The sequence below is a fragment of the Bicyclus anynana genome, chromosome 27 (genome assembly GCF_947172395.1).
Source record: "Bicyclus anynana chromosome 27, ilBicAnyn1.1, whole genome shotgun sequence".
In the NCBI taxonomy this organism is placed as follows: Eukaryota; Metazoa; Arthropoda; class Insecta; order Lepidoptera; family Nymphalidae; genus Bicyclus; species Bicyclus anynana.
The window spans coordinates 7,429,521-7,452,352 of record NC_069109.1 but is presented as its reverse complement, the minus strand read 5'-3'; the positions used below and the strand labels follow the sequence as shown (position 1 = coordinate 7,452,352).

The 22,832-nt window shown below is 38.0% G+C and overlaps 1 protein-coding gene across 1 annotated transcript in view; it reads right to left on the bottom strand.

Annotated features, from left to right (window-relative positions):
* Positions 1–22,038, bottom strand: part of LOC112047802 (neuronal calcium sensor 1-like) — a 45,623-nt gene extending 23,585 nt beyond the window's left edge. The window contains exons 1-2 of the mRNA XM_052890220.1: positions 21,848–22,038; positions 3,506–3,635 (exon numbers count right to left, since the gene is read on the bottom strand). Coding sequence (XP_052746180.1) covers positions 3,506–3,515 — 10 coding nt within the window. The 5' untranslated portion in view covers positions 3,516–3,635; positions 21,848–22,038. The remainder of the gene's footprint in view (positions 1–3,505; positions 3,636–21,847) is intronic.
* Positions 22,039–22,832: the final 794 nt, after the last annotated feature.

Below are 22,832 nucleotides of genomic sequence, written 5' to 3'. Positions count from 1 at the left end.
TCTCCATTTGAAATTGCCGCTGACTTTAGTGCTAAAATATTGCGATCGTAGAAAGAGAATCGACGTGCCCCATGGCGAGGGGGGCTGGTGAGATTGTAGTCAAGGACTAACTTGTAAATAATAAAAAGAATAACATCTTGAACTATTTTGAGCCAAGCTATAATATGTGTAGTACTACATTTGTAATCATCATCATCATCAACCCATATTCGGCTCACTGCTAAGCTCGAGTCTCCTCTCAGAATGAGAAGGGTTAGGCCAATAGTCCACCACGCTGGCCCAATGCGGATTGGCAGACTTCGCACACGCAGAGAATTTAATTCTCATGTATCCAGGTTTCTTCGCGATATTTTTCCTTTACCGTTTGAGACACGTGATATTTCATTTCTTAAAATTCTTCATTTCTAACCATTACAAAATATGTACTTAATGAAACAAAACCTCTAACGTTTGTTTTAAAATCAGTTTCTTGTACCTACTGTGTCACTCGCGATTAAAGTGTCACGGGACGTGACAGCGTGACACGAGACACGTGACAGCGTGACACGAGACAGTGTGACAGCGTGACAGGTGACAGGTATGGGGACTTATTGCACGCTCTCAATAGTGCTATATTGGGATGCGACGAATGTTTTACACTATTACGTAACGAGTACTAATATTATAAAGAGGTAAAGGGAGTTGTCGTAAGAATAATAATAATATATGATAAACGCAAATATCTAGATCTGGCTCACGAGGTTACCGCCATGTGGCATGTGGAGTCCACTGAAATCATCCCCATCGTTATATCTGCCAACGGTTTGATCCCAGTCAGCCTCGCTCACCATCTGAGGCGGCTGGGGTTCCGTGGCAGTTCGCTCGCAGGCAAGACGCAAAAAGCGGTCTTGCTGGACTCAGCTAGGATAGTCCGCCGGTTTCTCCACCTGTCGCCCTGACCCCCGGCCGTTTGGTCTCCCTGCCGGGGTGAATAATCCGCCCGGTACATTATGTAGTGTATATTCAAGTTTATTTATTTTGTGTAATAATAATAATCGGTTATTTAGCACACAACTTTTACAATTGCTCTTCTGTAAGAACTGGCTATCCTAGCTCTCTTTTTATTTTCATTAGTTTGTTTTAATTTAAAGTTTTATTGCTTAAAGTAGAATGCATTTTATTCAATATAGTTCTGGATAGGTGCACAAGTGAAGTGAAGGTTGAACAATAGTGTTATAAGTGATTCATTCATTCTATCGAAAGTGTTAGTAAGGTTGCCTTCGTCTTACTAAACATGACATGACTTGACTGACTGACAACGACGGACGATGGAATATATTTGACACTTTCGCCCTAGTGGATCAAAATCTTTACTTATAAAAGCTGAAGAGTTTGTTTGTTTCTCAATCTCAGAAACTACTGGTCTGATTAACAAAATTCTTTCAGAGTTAGATAGCCCATTTATCGAGGAAATAATTAAGTAAATTTTATTCGCGTAATTCTGCGGGAACGGAAACACGGAGTCTACTAGTACTTAATAAAAATTGTTACTAGATGACTGGTTAAATGTATGCAAAGCCATATTGACATTAAAAAGAACTAAAGTTTGTGCGGTCGTAGGGAGCAATCTACACAACCGATTCTCAACATTCTTTTACCAATAGAAAGCCATACTATTTGCAAATGTTTAAAGTTATACTATATTCCCGTATTGTCACGGGAACGGGAATTATGTGGGTGAATCCACGGGGCGTCTGCTAGTCTAAACTGATTTTATAAAGTTAAAGAGTTTGTTTGTTGAATCAGGATGAGAGGGGTTAAGCCAATAGTCCACCACGCTGGCCCAATGCAGATTGGCAGACTTCACACACGCAGAGAATTAAGAAAATTCTCTGGTATGCAGGTTTCCTCACGATGTTTTTCTTCACCGTTTGAGACACGTGATATTTAATTTCTTAAAATGCACACAACTGAAATGTTCGAGGTGCATGCCCCGGACCGGATTCCACACCCACCGCAATCGAAGGCAGAGGTCCACTGGGCTATCACGATGAAATACGTATGTTGTCGAATAAATTTCCAAAAAAAAAGTGTTTTAAGGCACTATTGCCAGCACAATATATTGTTAAAATAAACGTAATTTCTAATAATAAATAAATGATGTTTGATTGATCATATTTCGTGAATATTTCGCCCATTTCTTGCTTGCATATTTTAGCATTTTGACAGTGCTAATCTCTGATTGACAATGACTACTACTAATGACTTCACATGCTCTCCGAGGCACGGGAATGTAACTTCACGTGCTCTGTAAGACACGGGGATGTATAGCTATCAACACACTAACACCGGAATAGAACTTTACTCGAAAGAAAGAAAACTCAATATTACACAGCCCAACCTCGAACCTTGTGACCTCGAGCACACAGCACAACCGCTGCACCGCCGCGGCGCTCATTACATAATGCAGCACATCCAAATATTATCTCTCAATTAACCCTCATCATCCCCTAACTACGTCTGATCCGCCCCTCCCTCCCCTTCACCCCTCCGCTAATTACTTACACATATTAAATCACGGCGAGATAACTGACATGTGTTACACATACTACATGTAAACTGTGATATGTTAGGGTTAAAGCACACTACAACTTAGCAAGGGATTGTAACCGTATCGCTGCGGTTAGACAAAGACGTACCGCCAAGTGATTTAGCGTTCCGATACGATATCGTGTAGAAACAGAAAAGGGTTTGGATTTCATCGTCCTCCTAACAAGTTAGTCCGCTTCCATCTTAGATTGCATCATCACTTACCGTTAGGTGAGATTGTAGTCAAGGACTAATTTGTGAGAATAAAAAAAAACAACGAAAACAAAGAGAAGGTTCTCAATTCTATGCGTAAGTATTTTTTTATGGTTGTTACCTCATAACTTCGCGATTTCTTAACGAATTTTGATTGAGAACAAATTCTTTTTGATTAAAAGAGTATACTTCCGTCGGTCCCATTTAATTTTCATGGAAATCGGTTCAATAATTTTGTGTTAAAATGTTAATAACCAAACTGTTCGTACTGTGGCGCTTTCGTTACTTATACTAATACACACTAAAACCAGAAAAATTAAATCTTTTTATTTATGCCAAGCCAGTGACGTATTAATTAAAGCCATTTCTACAAAAACCATCAAAATCTGTTTGTAAATCCTAAAACTTCATGATTTAAACGGCCTGAGTTAATGCAACACTGTGTCGGCACCGCCTTCAAAGTGATCATTGAATCGATGTTATTTTTCACTTATTGTGATTGATTTTTGTGACAAGTGGGTTGATTTTTTTTTTTTTTTAAAGTATTTAAGTGTCCCGACTCGTTGATCTACGTTGGTAACTGTTATTATTTTAGGAATCTTATATCTAGTTCTACATCCTTATCATATTCTAGTAATTACGTTGGTGACTATGGTTCATTTAGAAGTCTTATTTATCTATAACAAGTTCATATTCTAGTAATATAGAAGAGTTAACATCTCACCCAAGCTCATGTCTGCTCCGCTCGCCACCAGGGGGCGCTGTAGCACTGGTCGGTAGGCGCACTACCACTGGTATACACGACACTACACGTTCACTTGTTTTATTATTTTGTTAAGTACCTAATTTAATCACTGGAAAATGTACAAAATATATTTAAAATTAAAAGAATGAAAACGAAATTGTAAAACAAATAATAATTTAAATAAAGACCTTGTTTTGTCTTATGAAAGTTTTGGTTAGGTCCACTCTTATCACTTATGGGGTGTGAAAAATAAAAACCACCTTTTTATTTACGAAAATTCTTGATTCTGGTAGCTAACTGAGTTATAATGAAATGAAATTTCAGAGCGTCGGAACGAGGTAATGTACTTCGTAATTAGTAGAACAATGTGGCTGTTAAATTGTATAACTATTAATTAAGCAACAGTAAGGAAACAGCTGATTAGTAACAACTTTTAATAATCTCGTTATTGATACAAGTTGGGAGGAGGGTAGAGTAACAAAAGTCGTTACTGATCAGATGTTTTATTACTGTTGATAAGTTAAAGCTATACAACTTAACAACCACATATCCTACAAATTGCGTGGTACATTATCTCGTTCCGACGCCCTAAAATTTTCATTTCCTGGTAACTCAGTTAGCTACCAGAATCAAGAATTTTTGTAAGTAAAAAAGTTGATAGTCTCATCGAGATGAAGCTACTTCAGAAAAATTAGCTTGTTAGTAATCAGGTGTACAAAATGTTCTACGGATCCCTGAATAATATTTCAATATTTAGACAGGGCCGTAATCCTTTTCTAAACACCATCAACCGTAGTCATCCGTAGCCTCGGTAGTAGTCTACGCTTGTCTACGGCGTAGCATGTCAATATACGTAGTGTAGCGCTACAAGACATCTACGAATTCATGCCTCATATCTCACATACTACATACCACATATAATATAAAAAAAATAATCGCAAAATGCGTTGGTAAGCGCATAACTCAACAACGCCTGGACCAATATGGCCAATGGGGATGATGACTAGGGTTGAATATATTGATTTTTATGATACATTCAGGTAAATAGGGTCAATGTTAACTAGTTTATACATAAAAAGCAAAGATTGTCTGTATGTTTGCAAAATAAATGAGATTATAAAATTTCAAAATCTATTAAAAATATTTTATCGTAATTAGATGAAAATTCATACAGTTTTAGCTTCCTTACATTAAATGTGACATTTTTTAATATTTAAACAATAAAGATAAACGCACAAATAACAAAGATATTAGTAATTTTGTTTGAACGCACATACAAATGTAACGATCATTACATTGCCTACGACGTCACTAGTTCGTACCATTTTGTATGGGGCGTTTTTCAAGGATCCGCGGCAGCGCCGCAAATCTGACCCTTTAAATCCCTGTAGCTCCGAAAGTAATGATCGCAGATACCCTGTTACTTTTAGAAAATTGCTTTACTATTAGCATACTCTTAATTTATATACAATTTAAAAAACTGTCATCATCCCTATTCTTTTTTTAAAATGTTCCTTAATTTTTTTAACTCAAACGTTGTCAATTTGTGCTTTAGTCTTATTGTATAAAGTTCATATTAATAATGGTTAGAAAACGGGGTAGGGGTAGGGTAGGGGAAGGATAGAGGTAGGGTAAAGTAGGGGGTAGGATACGGGTAGGCTAGGTTTACATTTTTTATTTACATATTCATGCAAATTTACAGCTTTCTAGTAGTAATTGCCTCTGCACTAAACCGCGGACGGACGGACGGTCAGATGGACATGACTAAACTATAAGGGTTCCTTGTGGACTACGGAACCCTAAAAATTAATGTGTTGGCTAACAAACACTGAGACGAATCGAGTGCTTTGAAAAAAAACCTTTGATTTTTGAAACGGTTAAAAAAATTGTTTTTAAACCACAAAAATCTACAATTTTTTCCTATTATTTATATTTAAAATCCAATAAGTTTCAGCGCCGCTCGAGTTGGTACATGTTAAGCATAATGGAGTAAAGCAAATAAACGAACTGCAAGTGCAATAGCTAACTGTCACATATAAAACATTCAGTGTTGCTCAGCCGGATGCAATTACCCGTCCCGGGGCATGAGGTGGGGGGCGGAGCGGGGCAAGGGGGGGGTGAACGATTTGTAGCCAGCATACATTCGTCGGAGTCGAAGTTATTGAATATATTGAGATCTGTTCATCTTATTGTTGACTGCCTGGTACAGTGGTTGACTATGTGACTTCTGATAACAAAGTCTTGGGTTCGTGTCTTCGATCAGGCAATGAGGTATTGAGCTTTTTTTTGTTATAAGTAATTTTCATAAAAAATGGGTTTTCTCGGACCAAGGCGCTTTGGAACATTCGTAACTTTAATTTGAAGTTTTCGACTTTAATTACTACCATTATATTATGACATATACTTGACATTATGACATATACTTGACATTTCAAAAGTGTTTTAACTAAGCCTAATTGAAATAAATGAATTTTGTTTTTTTTTTATTTAAGTGTATAAATAAAATATTCAGTGTAATTTCGCAGAGTTGGGAAGTTGATATTACACCTCCGTGCTAAAGAGAGCATGTTAAGTCATCGGTCCCGGATATTGTCATTTGGACCACCACCCCGCTCTAACACGGGCTGGTGGGCTTAGGGTTCAGACTAATTGCATAAGGACAAGTATCACATCCAAATTCACGAACAAAATTGTCTGTCATTTTTGAGGAAAACGAACGAATGAAAATTAGGCATATGTATATCTCATACGACCTCCGTGGCGCAGTGGTATACGCGGTGGATCTACAAGACGGTGGTCCTGGGTTCGATCCCTGGCTGGGCCAATTGAGATTTTCTTAATTGGTTACTAATATTATAAAGCTGAAGATTTTGTTTAATTGCTTGAATGCGCTAATCTCAGCAACGACTGGTCCGATTTGAAAAATTCTTTCAATGTTAGATAGCACATTTATCGGGGAAGGCTATTATAAGCTATATATTATCACCCTACGGGAACGGGAACCACGCGGGTGAAACCGTGCGGCATCAGCTAGTTTGACAGTAAAATGTCTACGTAAATAAATTCATAGCAAATGGTAATATTGATAAGTTAATAAGCCCATCCCGATGTCGCGTATGGCGGCGAGTTGGTCCGGCGCCAGCACCGCCCGCCCGCTGCCCGCTCTCTCCTACTACCCGCTACATGTATAGTCTGAGAGCCAGCGGCAGAAACACATTCGTCATTATATAAAAGCTTCTTTAATATGGAAGACATTATGGCTCGTTCTAACAGATACAAAAATAAACTTATAGTTCCAAGGCAGTGAATAAATATATTTAAAAATAACACATATTGTATAGCCATACGGATATACAATCATATTCCAGAGAGTTTGAAAAGGTTAGATGCTATGCAATTCAAAGGAAGAATGGTCAAAATACTCCTAGATAAAGGACACACACACAGTAGCAGAGTTCCTTAATGACAAATTATTTTATATCAATAAAATGTAAATGTATACTTAATGTTTTGACAGTATTACTTTGGTTTAATTTTATTTTATTATTTCTGTTATATGACTTTAATTTATGAAATGACATTGTAAATAATTGACAATTCTAATACTAGTAAATAAAAATCATAATACTCGGCTTGCACGCCTATGAGGCAGATTGTGTATGAACATTAAAATGTAACAATATCTGTATATGACCACATTCTGGCAATGATTTATGATTTATGAAAGTCTGTCAGTTCCTACTGTAATCCTACTAATGTATGGGAGCCGAATTTGCACCGTGGTTACTTTAGGAGGTTGCAGGATGGAGGGTTAGGCTTATAGTCCACGCTGGCCCAAAGCGGATTGGCAGATTTCACACATGTACAGAATTAAGGAAATTCTCAGGTATGCAGGTTTCCTCGCGACGTTTTTTCTTCACCGATTGAGGCACGTATTATTTAATTTATGAAAATGCACACAACTGAAAAGTTGGAGAAGCATGACCCGGGCCGGATTCAAACCTACGCCCGAATCGAAGGCGAGAGGCATATCCACTAAGCTGTCACGGCTGTTTGACAACGTTTATGACCAATTCTGAACATTGAAAATATTTTGAAAATTTGTAATGTAGAGCATTATACATATAATTGATACTGTAACCAACAATATTTTATTTTTTGTGTGTCTGTTTGTCAGTGTTTTTGTTGATCGGGCATCACGCTGAAAGTACTGAATGAATTCAAATAAAACTTTACATGATTAGAGACCATAATATTATGGAGAAGGCTATAGGATACTTTTTGGCAAGAAAATTATATCAAAAGGGGGTGAAAAACGGTTGAAAGTATGTTTGGAAAGTCCTTCATTTAAAAGTTACATTTGTAAAAATTGATATATAACTACTAAAAATAATGTCATCCAAGTTTTTTCAAAATTCTTTTGAGTTATAGTTCTGTAAAATGATTATTGGACTATGTATTATACATAAAACATGCGAAAATATAAAAAGAACGAAGGGCAGGCGTCAGCTAGTGTATACTAATATTATAAAGCTGAAGAGCTTGTTTCTTTGAACGCGCTAATCTCAGAAACTACTGGGCCGATTTAATAAATTCTTTCAGTGTTAGATAGCCCATTTATCGAGGAAGGCTATATATTATCCCCGTATTCCTACGGCAACGGGAATCATGCAGGTGCATGTCGAGAGAATCTGCCGCCAGCTCTCGGCCAACTGTTGCCAACCGGACATTTACCGTCAGATTAAGTTTACTCGACCGCGCGCTCCTCTCGCGCTTCCATTACTTTTATGATGCAGTTCATTTATAAAACAGTTACTGATTGTCTATGTATAACTTTGGCCTTTAATAGCCTGTCCTCTTAAGGTGTTGATAAACTTGAGCATTCACTTGTAATGGGCATTCGTTGTTACACCATAGAAAAATACGCGAGCAACGAGCATTCCATCGAGGGTCCTGGCGAGCATTTCAGTGAGCAGATTTGCTTGGAGCTTTTGCCGAGGCAAGCTTAACCTTTAATAAGTTTATGTATGCACCTTTTAATGTACCTTTGTATTTGTTCAAATGTGAACATAACATTAGATTAAATATTGATTTAGTACTAGCGGACGCCCGCGACTTCGTCCGCGTGGAATTTAGTTTTTCACAAAAAAAAATTCTTTTATATGGAATCTTAAATAGATCCGGGAATCAAAACTAGAAACTCTCAACAGAAAACCACATCAAATCAAAAATCAATTTCAATATTATAACAAATCAAAGCGGTATTTACAAAATATGACAATGCTTTAATTATTAGCAATTATTATTCTTGTTGGATGAATATATATTTCTGAACCAGTGGTAGAGTTACTAAAAACAGAATAAATATTTTAAAATTGCTTGCAAACTAAATCCACATTAAACAAATAAGTTTCCATTTGAAACTTTCGAAATACGTAAATATTTTAACATAACCCGCATTGGTGTCGCGTCTGAAAAAAAGTGAACCCATTTGAAACAAATGCATTTATTCAAAATTATAAAATAATTATAAATTCTTTACTAATATTATAAAGCTGAAGAGTTTGTTTGCTTGAACGCGCTAATCTCAGGAACTACTGATTTGAAAAATTCTTTCAGTATTAGATAGACCATTTATTGAGGAAGGCTATAGGCTATATATTATTCCTGTATTCCTACGGGAACGGGAACCACGCGGGTGAAACCACGTGGCGTCAGCTAGTAATGTATATACACATATGAAAAAGTCGTGTTGGTTATAGTATTTATATCTCAAGATCGACTGAACCGAGAGATACGTGGCGTGAAGAATTACACTTCTTCTGCTTATAATATTAGTATAGGCTAGCACACGCTCGCGACTTCGTTCGCGTGGAAAGCAATGTAAAGTTTCAAGCTCTATTTCACCACTTTTAAGTTTGAATTTTAAAACTTTTTGAATCCGTATTATATTTCGTATTTTTTTATGATTTATGAACAAATTTTAGTGTAACTCTAAAAATGAAGGACTTTCCACACAAACTTTCAACCACTACTTCACCCCCTTCTTATTTTATTTTCGCAATAAAAGTATCTTATAACCTTCTCCGTATTATGGTCTTAAACCGTGCCAAGTTTCATTTGAATTCATTCAGTAGTTTCAGCGTGATGACTGAATAACAATAATAAGACAAAAAATCGAAAAAAAATATTTTTAGCTTCAGTATCGATTATATAATGCCCCTCAACAAAAATTTACAAAATATCTTCAATGTACAATATGTACAGAATTCGTATTATAAATATAGATTCTAGATGGCGCTAGTAGTACTCTATCCCACGCTAACGTTTGTTGTTACAAATGGTATAAATAAAATTGCAAATTCCAAATGTATGTAATTTAACCCGTTATATTATAAGTATGGATAGATTACGCTAATGGCGTAAAACTTCATACAATCCCGGCTATACATTGGACCAGTAACCAGTTCAACAATGCTGATAGAGTAACATTTCAATTAGCTATTACGTTCGAGTCAGCGATCCGACAGTTCGCAACAGTTCGGGTCAGCCAATTACGTATTAATTATTCTAACTTCATTGTGTTGCGCTACAGCACCCCTAGCCAAGTGGCGCGTCGACTCTATTTCTACGATCGCTAACGCTTTGAAAACTAGAAAAATGTATGGTAATGACATTTGCTGTCGACAGGTCACGTGATCAAGATCGTTTGCGATCGTAGAGAGAGAATCGACATACTTGGGGGGAAGCTTGCTATAAAGTCCTCTGTGGGCGGACAGACTATCACTATCAACCTATTTTTGTTTTAATTTTACCCCCAACGCAAAAAGGGGAGTATTATAAATTTGACATGTCTGTCTGTCGGACTCCATGGCGCAGCGGTATGCGCTATAATAATAATAATAATAAATCTTTATTTCAGATAACAAAATCCATAAATTACATTCAATTGATTAAATTTTAATATCCTATTGTTAGTAATATTAGTAGTTATAGGTACTTGAAAAAACTAAATTAAAATATGTTAGTGTGTTAGTAATGACAGTATCTACCATTTATGAAGCACCGTGAGTGCATATGCAAGTGCACCCAGTGCTTCATAAATGGATTTCCACCATTTTCCACCAGCGTTTTTAATATGCTGTTGGAGCTCTATGCTATGGACTTACAAGACGGAGGTCCTGGGTTCGATCCCCGGCTGGACCGATTGAGGCTTTCTTAACTGGTCTGGCTGGCAGCCAAGCGATTTAGCGTTCCGGTACGATGTCGTGTAGAAACCAAAAGGGGTGTGGATTCTCGTTCTCCTCCTAACAAGTTAGCCCGCTTCCATCTTTGATTGCATCATCACTTACCATCAGGTGAGATTGTAGTCAAGGGCTAACTTGTAAAGAATAAAAAAAACATAAAAATACAAAAATCCATACAAACTTTCGCGTTTATAATATTAATAGGATCACTGCAAAAGTGAGTAGGTACCTCACAGCCCGACCCAGGATTCGAACCCAGGACAGTAGAAACCACTGGCTATCCACCGGGCAAACGAGGCAGTTAATTAGATATTAATGATTCCATCGTGTTGCTACAGGCGCTACAGCCTGAGCACCGACAGTCGGACTACGAACAAACACCAATCATTGCCAGCTTTGTTATACGCACAAACGTGCCTTTCCAATTAAAAATGGCTAATACGAAAACGTTTTAACTTACTCTGTAGCTACTATTAAATCTATGGTTTTAACAATACTTAGACCATTAAAAAGAAAGGACCTGCCTCGTAAACCGTTACCCCTCTGTCAAAGATCAAGAATCAATCATCTAACGCGTTTATAAAAACTGTTGCTATAGCATCGATGTTTCATTGTAGTAATCGTTTTCGTCGTGTAAAGAGCTCCCTAAAAATGCCGGTTTGTGTAGTTAGTAAATAGATGGAGTAACGTTTCATTTGTAAGTATTTCTACCATAATTTTATCAAATTTGTAATAAAAACGATTTCTAAAAAGAATCGATTCTTTTGACGGAACAGCAAAAAATCGATCAAGTAATCGAACATTATAATTTATTTTCATTCTGTGGATAGTCTAAGCGATGTGTTGATTAGTCTGTGTTAAAATTACGCGTGTGTGTATTGTGAGTCAATCATATAGTTGTGTGTAGTGTATGCACAGAATATACTTAATGGTGTTGGTGTAAAATGTTTTCGATGTGTGAGTTTACCTCTTCCCCCTTTAAAAAAGCGACAGACTTTTTTGTTGGTGAATTTGGGTGCGAAATAGGTTCATTCTTTTTATTAGTCTAAGTAACAATATAATTAGGCAATAGTCGTTTCAGTCAATGGTCTTATAGCGAAAAGCTCCGACCAACACCTTGAGAAGCTTTCACTTAACTGTTGGATCAAGAGTCGGATACAAAAGGCAGTGATACTTGAGACGGCGCGTATTGTGAGGAGGTTCCTCACTCTGGAGCCCTGACCGCCAGTTGCTTGGGCACTCAACATTGTTAAAAATTTTAAAAAGAGGATAAATAAATAAGAAATTTAATAATGCAATAGGATGCCACATATGGGCAAATAGAAACGTCTTCAATCGAATCGAATCAAATCGATCACTCACTTGAAGCCCCCACACTTACTCGTATGCACGATGTTATAATGAGTCACTGCATTAGGTGTTATCATATTTCCGTTTATGTACCGGCCTGATGCGTGATGTAAAGTAATGGTGCATAGCATGGAATGCACTCGTGTGAAGATGTGAACTTGTGGTAGGAATTGTCTATTCAGCCTCGAAAGTATTTATATTATAGGCAGCAAAACACAAACGCCGGAAAGGCATTCAAAACTTCAGCCGATCCGAGTTCCAATATGAAACTTAAGCCACTGCTTACCCTACTTGAAACCGTAGTGCACACAGCAGCAATGCAGCAAAATTGAGTACATAATATAATTAATTGAAAATGTTTTTATTTGCGCGCATTCAAAGCCAACACGCCACGGAATACGCAAAACATTCCGCACACAGAACTCATTCAAATTATGTTATTGAAGCACGCTCCACGACTTTAACGATCACGTGCACACCGAGAGGCTGCCACTGCCACACTTGCCTCATACAACTACGATATTTATACTGTTGTTAGATATACCTAAGCCAGGGACCTCAGAGCCGGTCAGAGATTATTATAAATTTTTATTGACATAACATTTGGGCTCGCTGTGTAGTATTAATTTTGACGAAGGGTAAGCGAGTTTATTTTTGTTTTTTTCATGAAAACGCCGTGGTTTATAACTAGTTTCAACTTTTTTATAAAATTTGAAATTTTTTCTGATAAATTTGCATATTTCAAAGATATACATGCAAGGCAGGGTCAATATTTTTAGCTTTTTGAAATACGAATTACAGCCGAGGCGATATTGCAGCTCGAGCCGTAGGCGGGAGCTATAGTAAGGAAGCAGAGGCTGTAATTATTAAAATGCACGTATGTTATACGACGTTTCAGTCGACTCAGATTCTACTAGTTAATGACATATCTAATAGTATAAAATCTTTGTCATATAAGGTTGTCCCAGATTATTTTATTTTATTAACCCCTGATTCAAAAAGAAGGATGTCATAAGTTTGACGTGTGTGTCTGTATGTGGCACCATAGCTGCCGAACGGATGACGTGATTTCAATTGAGTTTTTTTTAATAAGATGACTTATGTGCGAGTGTTCTAAGACGTGTTTTATGAAAATCGGTCTGCAAATATACTCGAGTGGGGTCTCAAATGAAAGCGCACTGGAAGAGAATATTGATGACTTGATCGAGAGTGTTCTTAGCTTTAATGGATGAAAAAATTGGTGGTGGAATCATAGAAATCCGATTGTTTATATTGAAATGAAAATAGGCAATTTTCTTTGATCCGTCTCACATATAATGACAAAAAGAACTTCTAGCATAAAAGTCTACGTATAGTGCATACTCTAATTAAAAGTACCACGCACACCATGTGTGTGCAGTGGCGTGCATGTGCCGCACAACACGAGCTCAGTCATTTGTATCAATGCGAATATTTTAATCACACAGACCACATATCGCTACAAATTCAACCTTGTTTATGTAAATTACTTTTTACGAACATTTAGACACAAAATTCAATCGACTTTAAAAACATAAAACATATTTACTTAACTAAAAAGCCAAAAATAACATATTTTTATCTGCTGATCAGATTAAAGGCGGTGCTAAGCGGTGAAGGAAAAACATCGTGAGGAAACCTGCATATACCAGAGATTAATTCTCTGCGTGTGTGAAGTCTGCCAAATCCACATTGGGCCAGCGTGATGGACTATTGGCCTAACCCCTCTCGTTCTGAGAGGAGACTCGAGCTCAGCAGTGAGCCGAATATGGGTTGATAGTGATGATACTTATATACCTGGGTTTCCTCTTGTACCTGTTTACCTACTTGCCTCAAACGGAAGTACCTATGAGTGTTAATTAAATATTATATGTTTCGCTTTTTAATTTAGTGGATTTTTGTTTTGGAAGTCGGTTGAATGTTAAAATTTTTTGTATCGTCAAGTTTATCTGAAGTGATCCTACGATCAATTCCTACAGAAGTAATTAATATTCAAAGGTAACAGGAACAACCCCCTCACCCCATTCGGAACGGAAGCAAATAAGCCAAGTTGGAGCAAACTCTGCAAACTACCCTCTAACTGCCGCTGCGACTCAAGTGCCGTTCCACGGAGAGCTATTTTACTTTATACCACAGATTAAAGATTAAACAGATAGAGCGTACGGCACACGACGGTGTCGTAGCCGATTCAAATACGAATACATTTTCGAATCAGTATGACACGAAGCGTCACATTTTCAATATTATTCAAGAAAAATGGCGTCTTATGATTTTAAATAATTTAAAATCTGTTCACATAAACTAAAGAAATAAGATGGAGTATATAACGCTTCGAAAACTAGAAATATGTATAGAAACGACAGATCTTGATCACGAGACCTGTCGATAGCAAATTCCATTCCCATACATTTGTCTAGTTTTCGAAGCGTTAGCGATCGTAGAAAGAAAATCGACGTGCCTCTTGGCTAGGGCGGCGGGCTCGGAAAAATGTAGTTTCTAAAGAAAAAGCCAAGCATTTTCTTTCCCATTGAACCTAGGCCTGTCTGAAACGCAAAACAAACAACACGAAAGGCCTATTAAAAAGCCGTATTAAAAAGAATAAAACATCCCTCCCTTAAAACAACGTAACAGTTTGAAAGGGTGCTGAAACAAATATGATCTGCTAAATATTAATTAAACCCTCCAAACTCACGGCAAATTGTAAATATTCATAAATAACCATAAATATTCATAAATCTCTGTAAACTGACGCGAAAAGAATGTTAATATCAGCGGACAAAGGATGAATTGAAAATTTTAATAAAGTGAAACACTGTGCGAACGTTTTTGGAGGGAAAATAATTTTACAGCCGATCGCGCGGTGAGCGCACTGTTGGTTATTTGGTACCTGATTTACAGACGAGGGGTTTGTTTTACATTACTTTAATACAATAAGAAACATAAGCTAAAATATAATAATTAATTTATTTTGCTATAATCCTCAAAAAGTGTATGGCTGTAAAAATATTTAACAGATTACCTGATGACATTGGAAAATTAAGCTTGCCTCATTTTAAAATGAAATTAAATAAATGGCTTATTGATAAGTGCTACTACGACCTTATGGAATATTTAACTTAATTTTTTAATAACATTCTTACTTTTAATTCTAATTTTTGTATTATTTTGTAATTGTAACTTTATAATTTTATAATTTTCTCGTTTAATTTGGCAATACTGTTTGTGTTATTTCTTTTTTTTTTTTGTAATTTTATTTCTTTTAATTTAGTACTGTGACTTTTTGAATTTGTAACTGACTTATTGTAATTTTTTTTTCTCTTAATTTTATTTCATTTATTTTAGTAATTGTGACTGTTTGTATTTTTTCACTGTATGTATAATATTTGCAAACTATTAATTTAGTTGAATATTGTAAAGAACAATAATTCTTGCAAAAAAATGATTACTATTATTAAAAAAAAAGAAAAAGCCGACGAACCCATGCGACAACGTCACCCAGGTCCGACAAAATACTCTCTACGTACGTTTCACCTGTTTTGCATTGCACGTTGTAGAGTCAACATCTCCTGAGGATGCTCTGGTGTCGGGGTGAAACGTACGTAGAGAGTATTTTGTTGGACCTGGGATGTTGTCGCATGGGTTCGTCGACTTTTCGCGGATAATAGCAAAATAAATAAATTGTTATATAATCATGATGAATTTCTGCAAAGTAACGCCTGCTTCTATCCAAAACTTAAGCTAAGGTGGCAAGAATACTGACCAATGATTATTTTATACTATAGATATGTTACGTGTCTCCAACACCGCAAACAGTGAGCCTAATTGAGCGACCCCACTGAGCGCACATATGCACAATTGTGTGTTTACTTACATTATATATTCAAGTATATATAGTTTGTACATTTCTTGTACACACAACTCGACCGAATTGTCGATATTTAGGCATTACGTGATTAAATAACTTTCGTTGTTTAAAAAGCGACTCAATGATATCAAGACAATCTTTGATGCGCTAGTCCTCTAGCATAGAAAACATATGTACTTTTTATTTTACTATAAAAAAGCATGCATAAATAGAAGGGTGTGAAATAGGGGTTGAAAGTTTACATCAATTTTCACGCGAACGAAGTCGCGGGCGTCCGCTAGTCTACAATAATAATATTAAAAGGTACCTACAGTTTGTGAGTCTTTGAGGCTGAATGGGGTAATCTCTTTGAGGTTGAATGGGGTTTACCAATAGAAAGCTACATTTTCACCGAGTAAAACAGGCTATACTTCATCTTCATATTCCCAATGGAACTACGCGTGTGAACCAGTAATAAATAATTAAATACGTTAATAAGTAATGCACAATTAAAGCCAATTAATGTAATATCCGCTATTAGCATCAGAAGTGGGATGCGACTACCTGTTGGTGCAGAGGTTAGCCTGTATCGTCGGATCACGAGGTCGTGGGTTCGAGCCCGGGCTGGGACCTAGATACTCAGATTTTCTTTCTTCTAAGAAACAACGTCAGTCCTGGAAACCCAGGTATACCCCCGTATACAAGTATATGGAGATGATAATATGATGTATAAATAAGGATCTGGATAAATAATTGACTTAATAAAAGTATGTTTCTCGCTCAAAAAGTTTGCCAGAGTTGTACCAAAGCAGCGAAGTGATATATGAAGTTGTATGTTATATTTTTCTGTTATCAACAAACATAACAAACAAGAAAACGAACAAACAGACAAATCATAAGTTTAATAGTAGTAGTATTTATTAATGAAGATAATACTTAAATTAGCTAAACTTATTATAAAAATAAAATATAAGGAAATATAACTACAACTACAAAATTAAAATAAATTAAAATTAAAACTAATACCTAGAAATAATTATCGAAATTTGCCGCCCTTGGTAGGGTGCCCATCACGCAGGCAGCATTCCCGCGCTGAATTGCGATAGAAATTCTTTGCGCGAGAAAGCTGCCCGCCCGAGGGTCGCCTGTTGCCTCTCTGAGGCGTTTGCTGATCTCCTTGTGGAGATTCTGAGCGCTCCTGCCCCACGGACCTAGTGTCTCGACGCCAAACGGGACGAATTCATATTGGGCGCCGAGACAACTGTATTTTAAAAACTTTTGACGTTCCCGCATGTCTGCCGCCGCCCCGCCATGTCTGCCGGTCGACTGGATGTATGAAGCAGCTAAAGTGTCTGCACAAGTGGCATCCCACACCAGCGCACGACCCATACTCCAGGGAATTAATGACATCCCGTCGGGACGCTTGCCATCGTTGCGCACGATCTGAGGCTCCAGAACGTCAGGTACGTTAGCACTGACGAGCGCCCTTCTAAGGATGTCATTAAGCGCGGAATGGCGGGACAAGCGGCCGGCGCCTGAAGGGCAGGCGAGTCCGTGGTGGCCGAGCTCATCTACGCGAGCTCCGCAAGATGTGCAATTGTGCTCCGCGCATAGCACAGCTCCAACCCGAAGAGCAGCGGCAATGCGGAATGATTCTGGGTCTATTAAAGTGCCAGTATTAGGTGATGGATAAGCATGGAGCAAATGGCCTGACTCTGGTCTAGAAAATGCCAGAAGCCTCGCCCGGTCCCTGCCAGATGTGACTTCAAGCAGAGAATTCAACGTTGAAGCTGATATTATAGTGTCCCAAGCCCTTTGTGTTTTTGGTCTGGTCGGGAAATGATTTGATCCAGTTAGCCATGCATTCTTAGCCTCATCCAAGCATGCAATCTCGCAGTTTGTAGCCGAAGGGGCTTTGAGGATTTTACCTGCGAGATCGAAAGTGCTATGGATTGAAGCCAAGAATGCTGGCAGAGCAATATCGGAAATTTTGCGAGTACCCAAACCACCATACCTAATCGGTAGAGTGGCTTGGGTCCATGCCTGTTCGTTCAAACTAATATTTAAAATGGATTCGATTTGTGATTTTAAAAGCAAATCTATTTGTAAAATTAGATGGTCATGTTTCCATATAGGGCAGCAACGGAGCAAGTATGTGAATTTTGGTATTAGTAAACAGAATTTTACAATAAAAAGAGCAGAGTGGCGGCTAATTTTGAGGAGGCGGTCCGAGTGGTTATTAAATTTTGAAATCGAATTAGTTAGAAGAGGAGGGATGGCTTCATCAAAGACGGGTAATCCAAGGAGATGTAGACTATCCTTGAAAACGGTTTTAATATTTGGCGCGACGTTACTGAAATTTTGATGAATTTGTGATGCCAGATGAGAATCTACGGAGTCAGAAATATACAACTCGCATTTATTGAAGTTTAGCTCAAGGCCAATATCTCTAAATTTATTGTAAATTTGTAATAAATCAGCTAAAACTGTTTGTGAATCACCACCCAAAGTGCCGTCATCGAGGTACCATACATTTAATTTTGAATTTAGACTATGGATTATTGAATTTATTGCCAAACTAAATATTGCTGGACCGAGGGGATCACCTTGTTGACAACCTACTGCCGAAAGGATTTCGTTGTTTTTGTATAATAGTTTTGATGGATCGTGATAACACTGCATTAAAAAATTGTAAATTTCCGGAGCCGTAATTTTGATTTCGTTTAACAAGGTGTCTCTACTTATCGAGTTAAATGCATTTTTCACGTCTAATTTTAAAAGTACCTCGCATGAGTCGCTCATCACGAATGTACGTACAGCATGCACAGCCGCCTCGCAACCGCCGCGGGTGCCGAATCCGACCTGTATTGGTTCAAAAAGATTTTGAAATTTTTAACGAGTGTGCCTAACGCAGACTTTCGCCGCTAATCTCCGTAGAGTCGATCCCACAGCGATAGGGCGCACGCCACCGTCTTTTTTTGAAAGTGCAATGAGGTTTGCTCCGTAGAGCACTGGTGTAATTTCTTGATACACATCTCCCAGCAGCATAAGATTGACCAGCTTAGTGATGCTTGAAGCAAGGTGTTCCCCAGCAATACCAGTTCCATGACTAGTTAGGTCAATCAGATGCTGCGGAGAAATGCCGTCTAGGCCCGACGCAGACCCTTTTGGGAACGATGTGAGGGCTGCTATAATATCCTTTTCAGAAACTTGAAGACAAACTGAGGGATCAGAGGGTGGGTCCACAAAAATAGGGGTGGTAGGGTCCGAAGGATGTTTTGATAACAATGCCAATGCCGCTGCGGTCTCCGGTGTATCAGGTGCCAGGGTGTCGTTAGAAAAAAGCAAGCGTGTTGCACCCCTGAGATCACCGTCGTGAATTTTTTCCTCGACCTTCTCAAACAGGTTATATTTTCTTTTGCTGGGTCTGGGAGATAGATTAGGAATGGCTGTATTACTACGAATATTATTTTTTATTTTCTGTGTTAGAGATGTGATACAGGATTTTTCATCGGAAACATGGAGTATTTTATAGGAAAAGGTTAGGAGATTGTGCCAAGCTTCTTCATTGTTGTGCCGAACGCACTTACTGATGACATCACTAAGTGCTTCAGCTACTGTGGGTCTGGCTCCACGTGGAATGCGTTTTATTATCGATGTAGTCTGTTTGAGCCGGCCGAGGAGAGTATGAAATGGGATTGTGGTATCGGATGATGGCGAAGGAGTACTTGGGTTTATGGGACTTGGGTCGGATATATTATTTTGTAAAATACGAACCTGATGAATCCGTGATTGGTGTATATGAAGGCCCCTCGTGGATGCAAAACGTTTCTTGCATACATTGCACTCCATAGGAGGCAACAGACAACGGCAAAATAGATAAGATTACTACATAATTTCGTTTTAAGTACAAAAAACCAAAGAAAATTAGCTTAAAATATATAAAATTGAAAAAAATGTTTTCTAAAACTAAACAAACACGAAATTGTCAAAAAACTGTCAGCAACACGAGAATTTTCGTAATAGGGCGCAGGCGTAGAACTCTTGGCGCATCTATTCCAGATATCTGGAGATCCAGCTTATGTCGTGAACATACTCGTAAATTGTCTCGACATCATCTCATTTTTGCTCGTTATTCACACTTCATACTTCATTACATAGAAATATTAGTGACCTGCTTGTTAGCAATTTATTAGTTCGGCGTCCAATAAATAAACCGCTTCAGTATAGAAGAAACATATTTGCCCGTGATGCTGGGCTTATCACGATAAATTTTCTTTCTTAAAACATTTCATAGCTTGAATGGGGGAACAATTTATTAAATTTTAATATTTTCGGTTTTTATCTGGTTACTTTTGACACGTGTCAACGTCTGATTCCCAAGTATATGTTCACACGAAGTGTAAGTGTATATTCCCAAGTATAAGTTTAATTAATTTAATCGTAATTTTTAATTACTAGCTCACGCCGGTTTCACCCGCGTGGTTCCTGTTCCTGTAGGAATAACGGGGATAATTAACCCTATAGCCTCTATCGATAAATGGGCTATGTAACACTGAAAGAATTTTTCAAATCGAACTAGTAATTCCTGAGATTAGCGCGTTCAAACAAACAAACTCTTCAGCTTTATATTCAAAAGTATAGATTTTTTCATCACCATTAAATCATAACTTGACGTTTCAATAGTGCTTGTAAACTAAGCCTAATTGAAATAAATTAATAAAATTTGAATTTAAGGCATCAAAAAATGTCGCAAAACTCAAACTGTATGGTCAACGATCTTTGCTTATCCCCGTTATGGACAAATTAAAGATGAATTAAAAATGTCGTAAAACGTTGTAGAAAACTTTTAATCATAATGTATTGATTTCATTACTAAAGTAGAATATAAAGATTGCTTTAGATATAAGTAAACTGCCGGGTGGTTAGGGGATGAGCAGACCCATTTTTAGTTTTGACGACCTCTGTGGCGCAGTGGTATGCGCGGTGGATTTACAAGACGGAAGCCCTGGGTTCGAACCTCGGCTGGGCCGATTGACTTTTCTTAATTGGTCCAGGTCTAGCTGGTGGGAGGCTTCGGCCGTGGCTAGTTACCACCCTACCGGCAAAGACGTACCGCCAAGCGATTTAGCATTCCGTTACGATGTCATGTAGAAACCGAAAAGGGTGTGAATTTTCATCCTCCTCCTCACAACTAACTAGCTAACTTGTAAAGACTAAAAAAAAAAGTTACATTCTCAGCACAAAAGTGTGTGGTTATACTCCGTGCTTCGGAGAGCACGTACAACCACTGATCCCAGTCACTATCATTAACACCTGACAGTAGCCGTTAAAAGAACGTCATGGACATACTCGTAGAGCTAGCACCCACCATGCTGCTACAATGTTCGCCTACTCGCATTGGAACAGCATGCTGGGTCTACACTCTCTTTTTTTTTCTTTACAAGATAGTCATTGACTACAATCTCACCTGATGGTAAGTGATGATGCAATCTGAGACGGAAGCGGGCTAACTTGTTAGGAGGATGAAAATCCACACCCCTTTCAGTTTCTATACGACATCGAACGCTAAATCGCTTGGCGGTCATCTTTGACGGTAGGGTGGTAACTAGCCAGACCTGGACCAATTAAACCTCAATCGGCCTAGCCGGAAATCGAATCCAGGAACTCTCCTATCAGGAGAGAGGCTTGTCCCTATAGTAAGCCAATAAAATAGGCTTACAGTCATAATGAATTAACAATGAGTAAAAGTCAATTAAAAAGTAAAATCCGCTATCAATATCAGAAGTGGGATTCAAGCTCCAATATCCACAATCAATCGATCACTCCATCTTTTAATAGAGAATATAAAAAAGGCTTTACCTTAGACAAAGACGGCTCAAATCTGCTGAATACAACAAAAATAATAAAATAAATTGAATTGTAAATAAAAATATATTAATGCAAAATGTAATTAAATTCAAAATAATTTACGTGTGTGTCAGAGAAAGTGTTTGTTTTTGTAATTCGAACAGGTGGTTGCGCGGAGCAGAGAGACGCGTCCGCCCGCCGCGAAAGCTATCGCCAGACTGAGCTAGTGAGCTAGGTTGTAGCTGCCTCGTAGCAGCGGCCCGGGCTGCGATGTCCTGCCATATCGATAACTGTGTCACAACACTCGCTGGAGTTGTGCTGGGATGTAGTCGATAGTTTGACTATCGCTGACAGACATCGATGACACGTGCAGGACGCGTCAATGGTCGTGAAGAGAGATAATGTCGTTATCAACCAATCGCAGCGGAGTTGAAAAATCGCTTTTTTTCTCAGAAATATTTTTTTTTGTGTTCTTTACAAGTTGGCCCTTGACAACAATCTCACCTGATGGTAAGTGATGATGCAATCTAAGTAGGATGAAAGTCCAGACCGTGGGACCCTAAAATCAGGTTCTTCGAACCATACGCCAAGCCTATTCATACTTAAACTTCACAACTCACTGTGCTATGTCGGTGACTTTGGTTCTTCTGCGGATTCATTTCTGATTCGATCACGCAGAGATACTCCTAACATAGCTCGTTCCATCGCCCGCTGTGTGACTCTGAGCCTTCTTATGAGGCTCACAGCTATTGGCGACCAAGAATCCGTAGATCCGTAGGTCATCGCTGGTCTGCTGAATTGCTGAACCGATTTTGATGAATTTGCAGTTTTGCAGAATATTAGCTACTTTTTATACCGGCAAAATTCATAGTTTCTGCTTGATGTAACGTGCTCTCTGGGACACACGAGTGTAACAACAATGACCTCCCTTCCTGAGACTGCGACAGAAATAAAAAAATCTAAAATTTTGAAAACAACCCAGAACTTGAACCAGAGC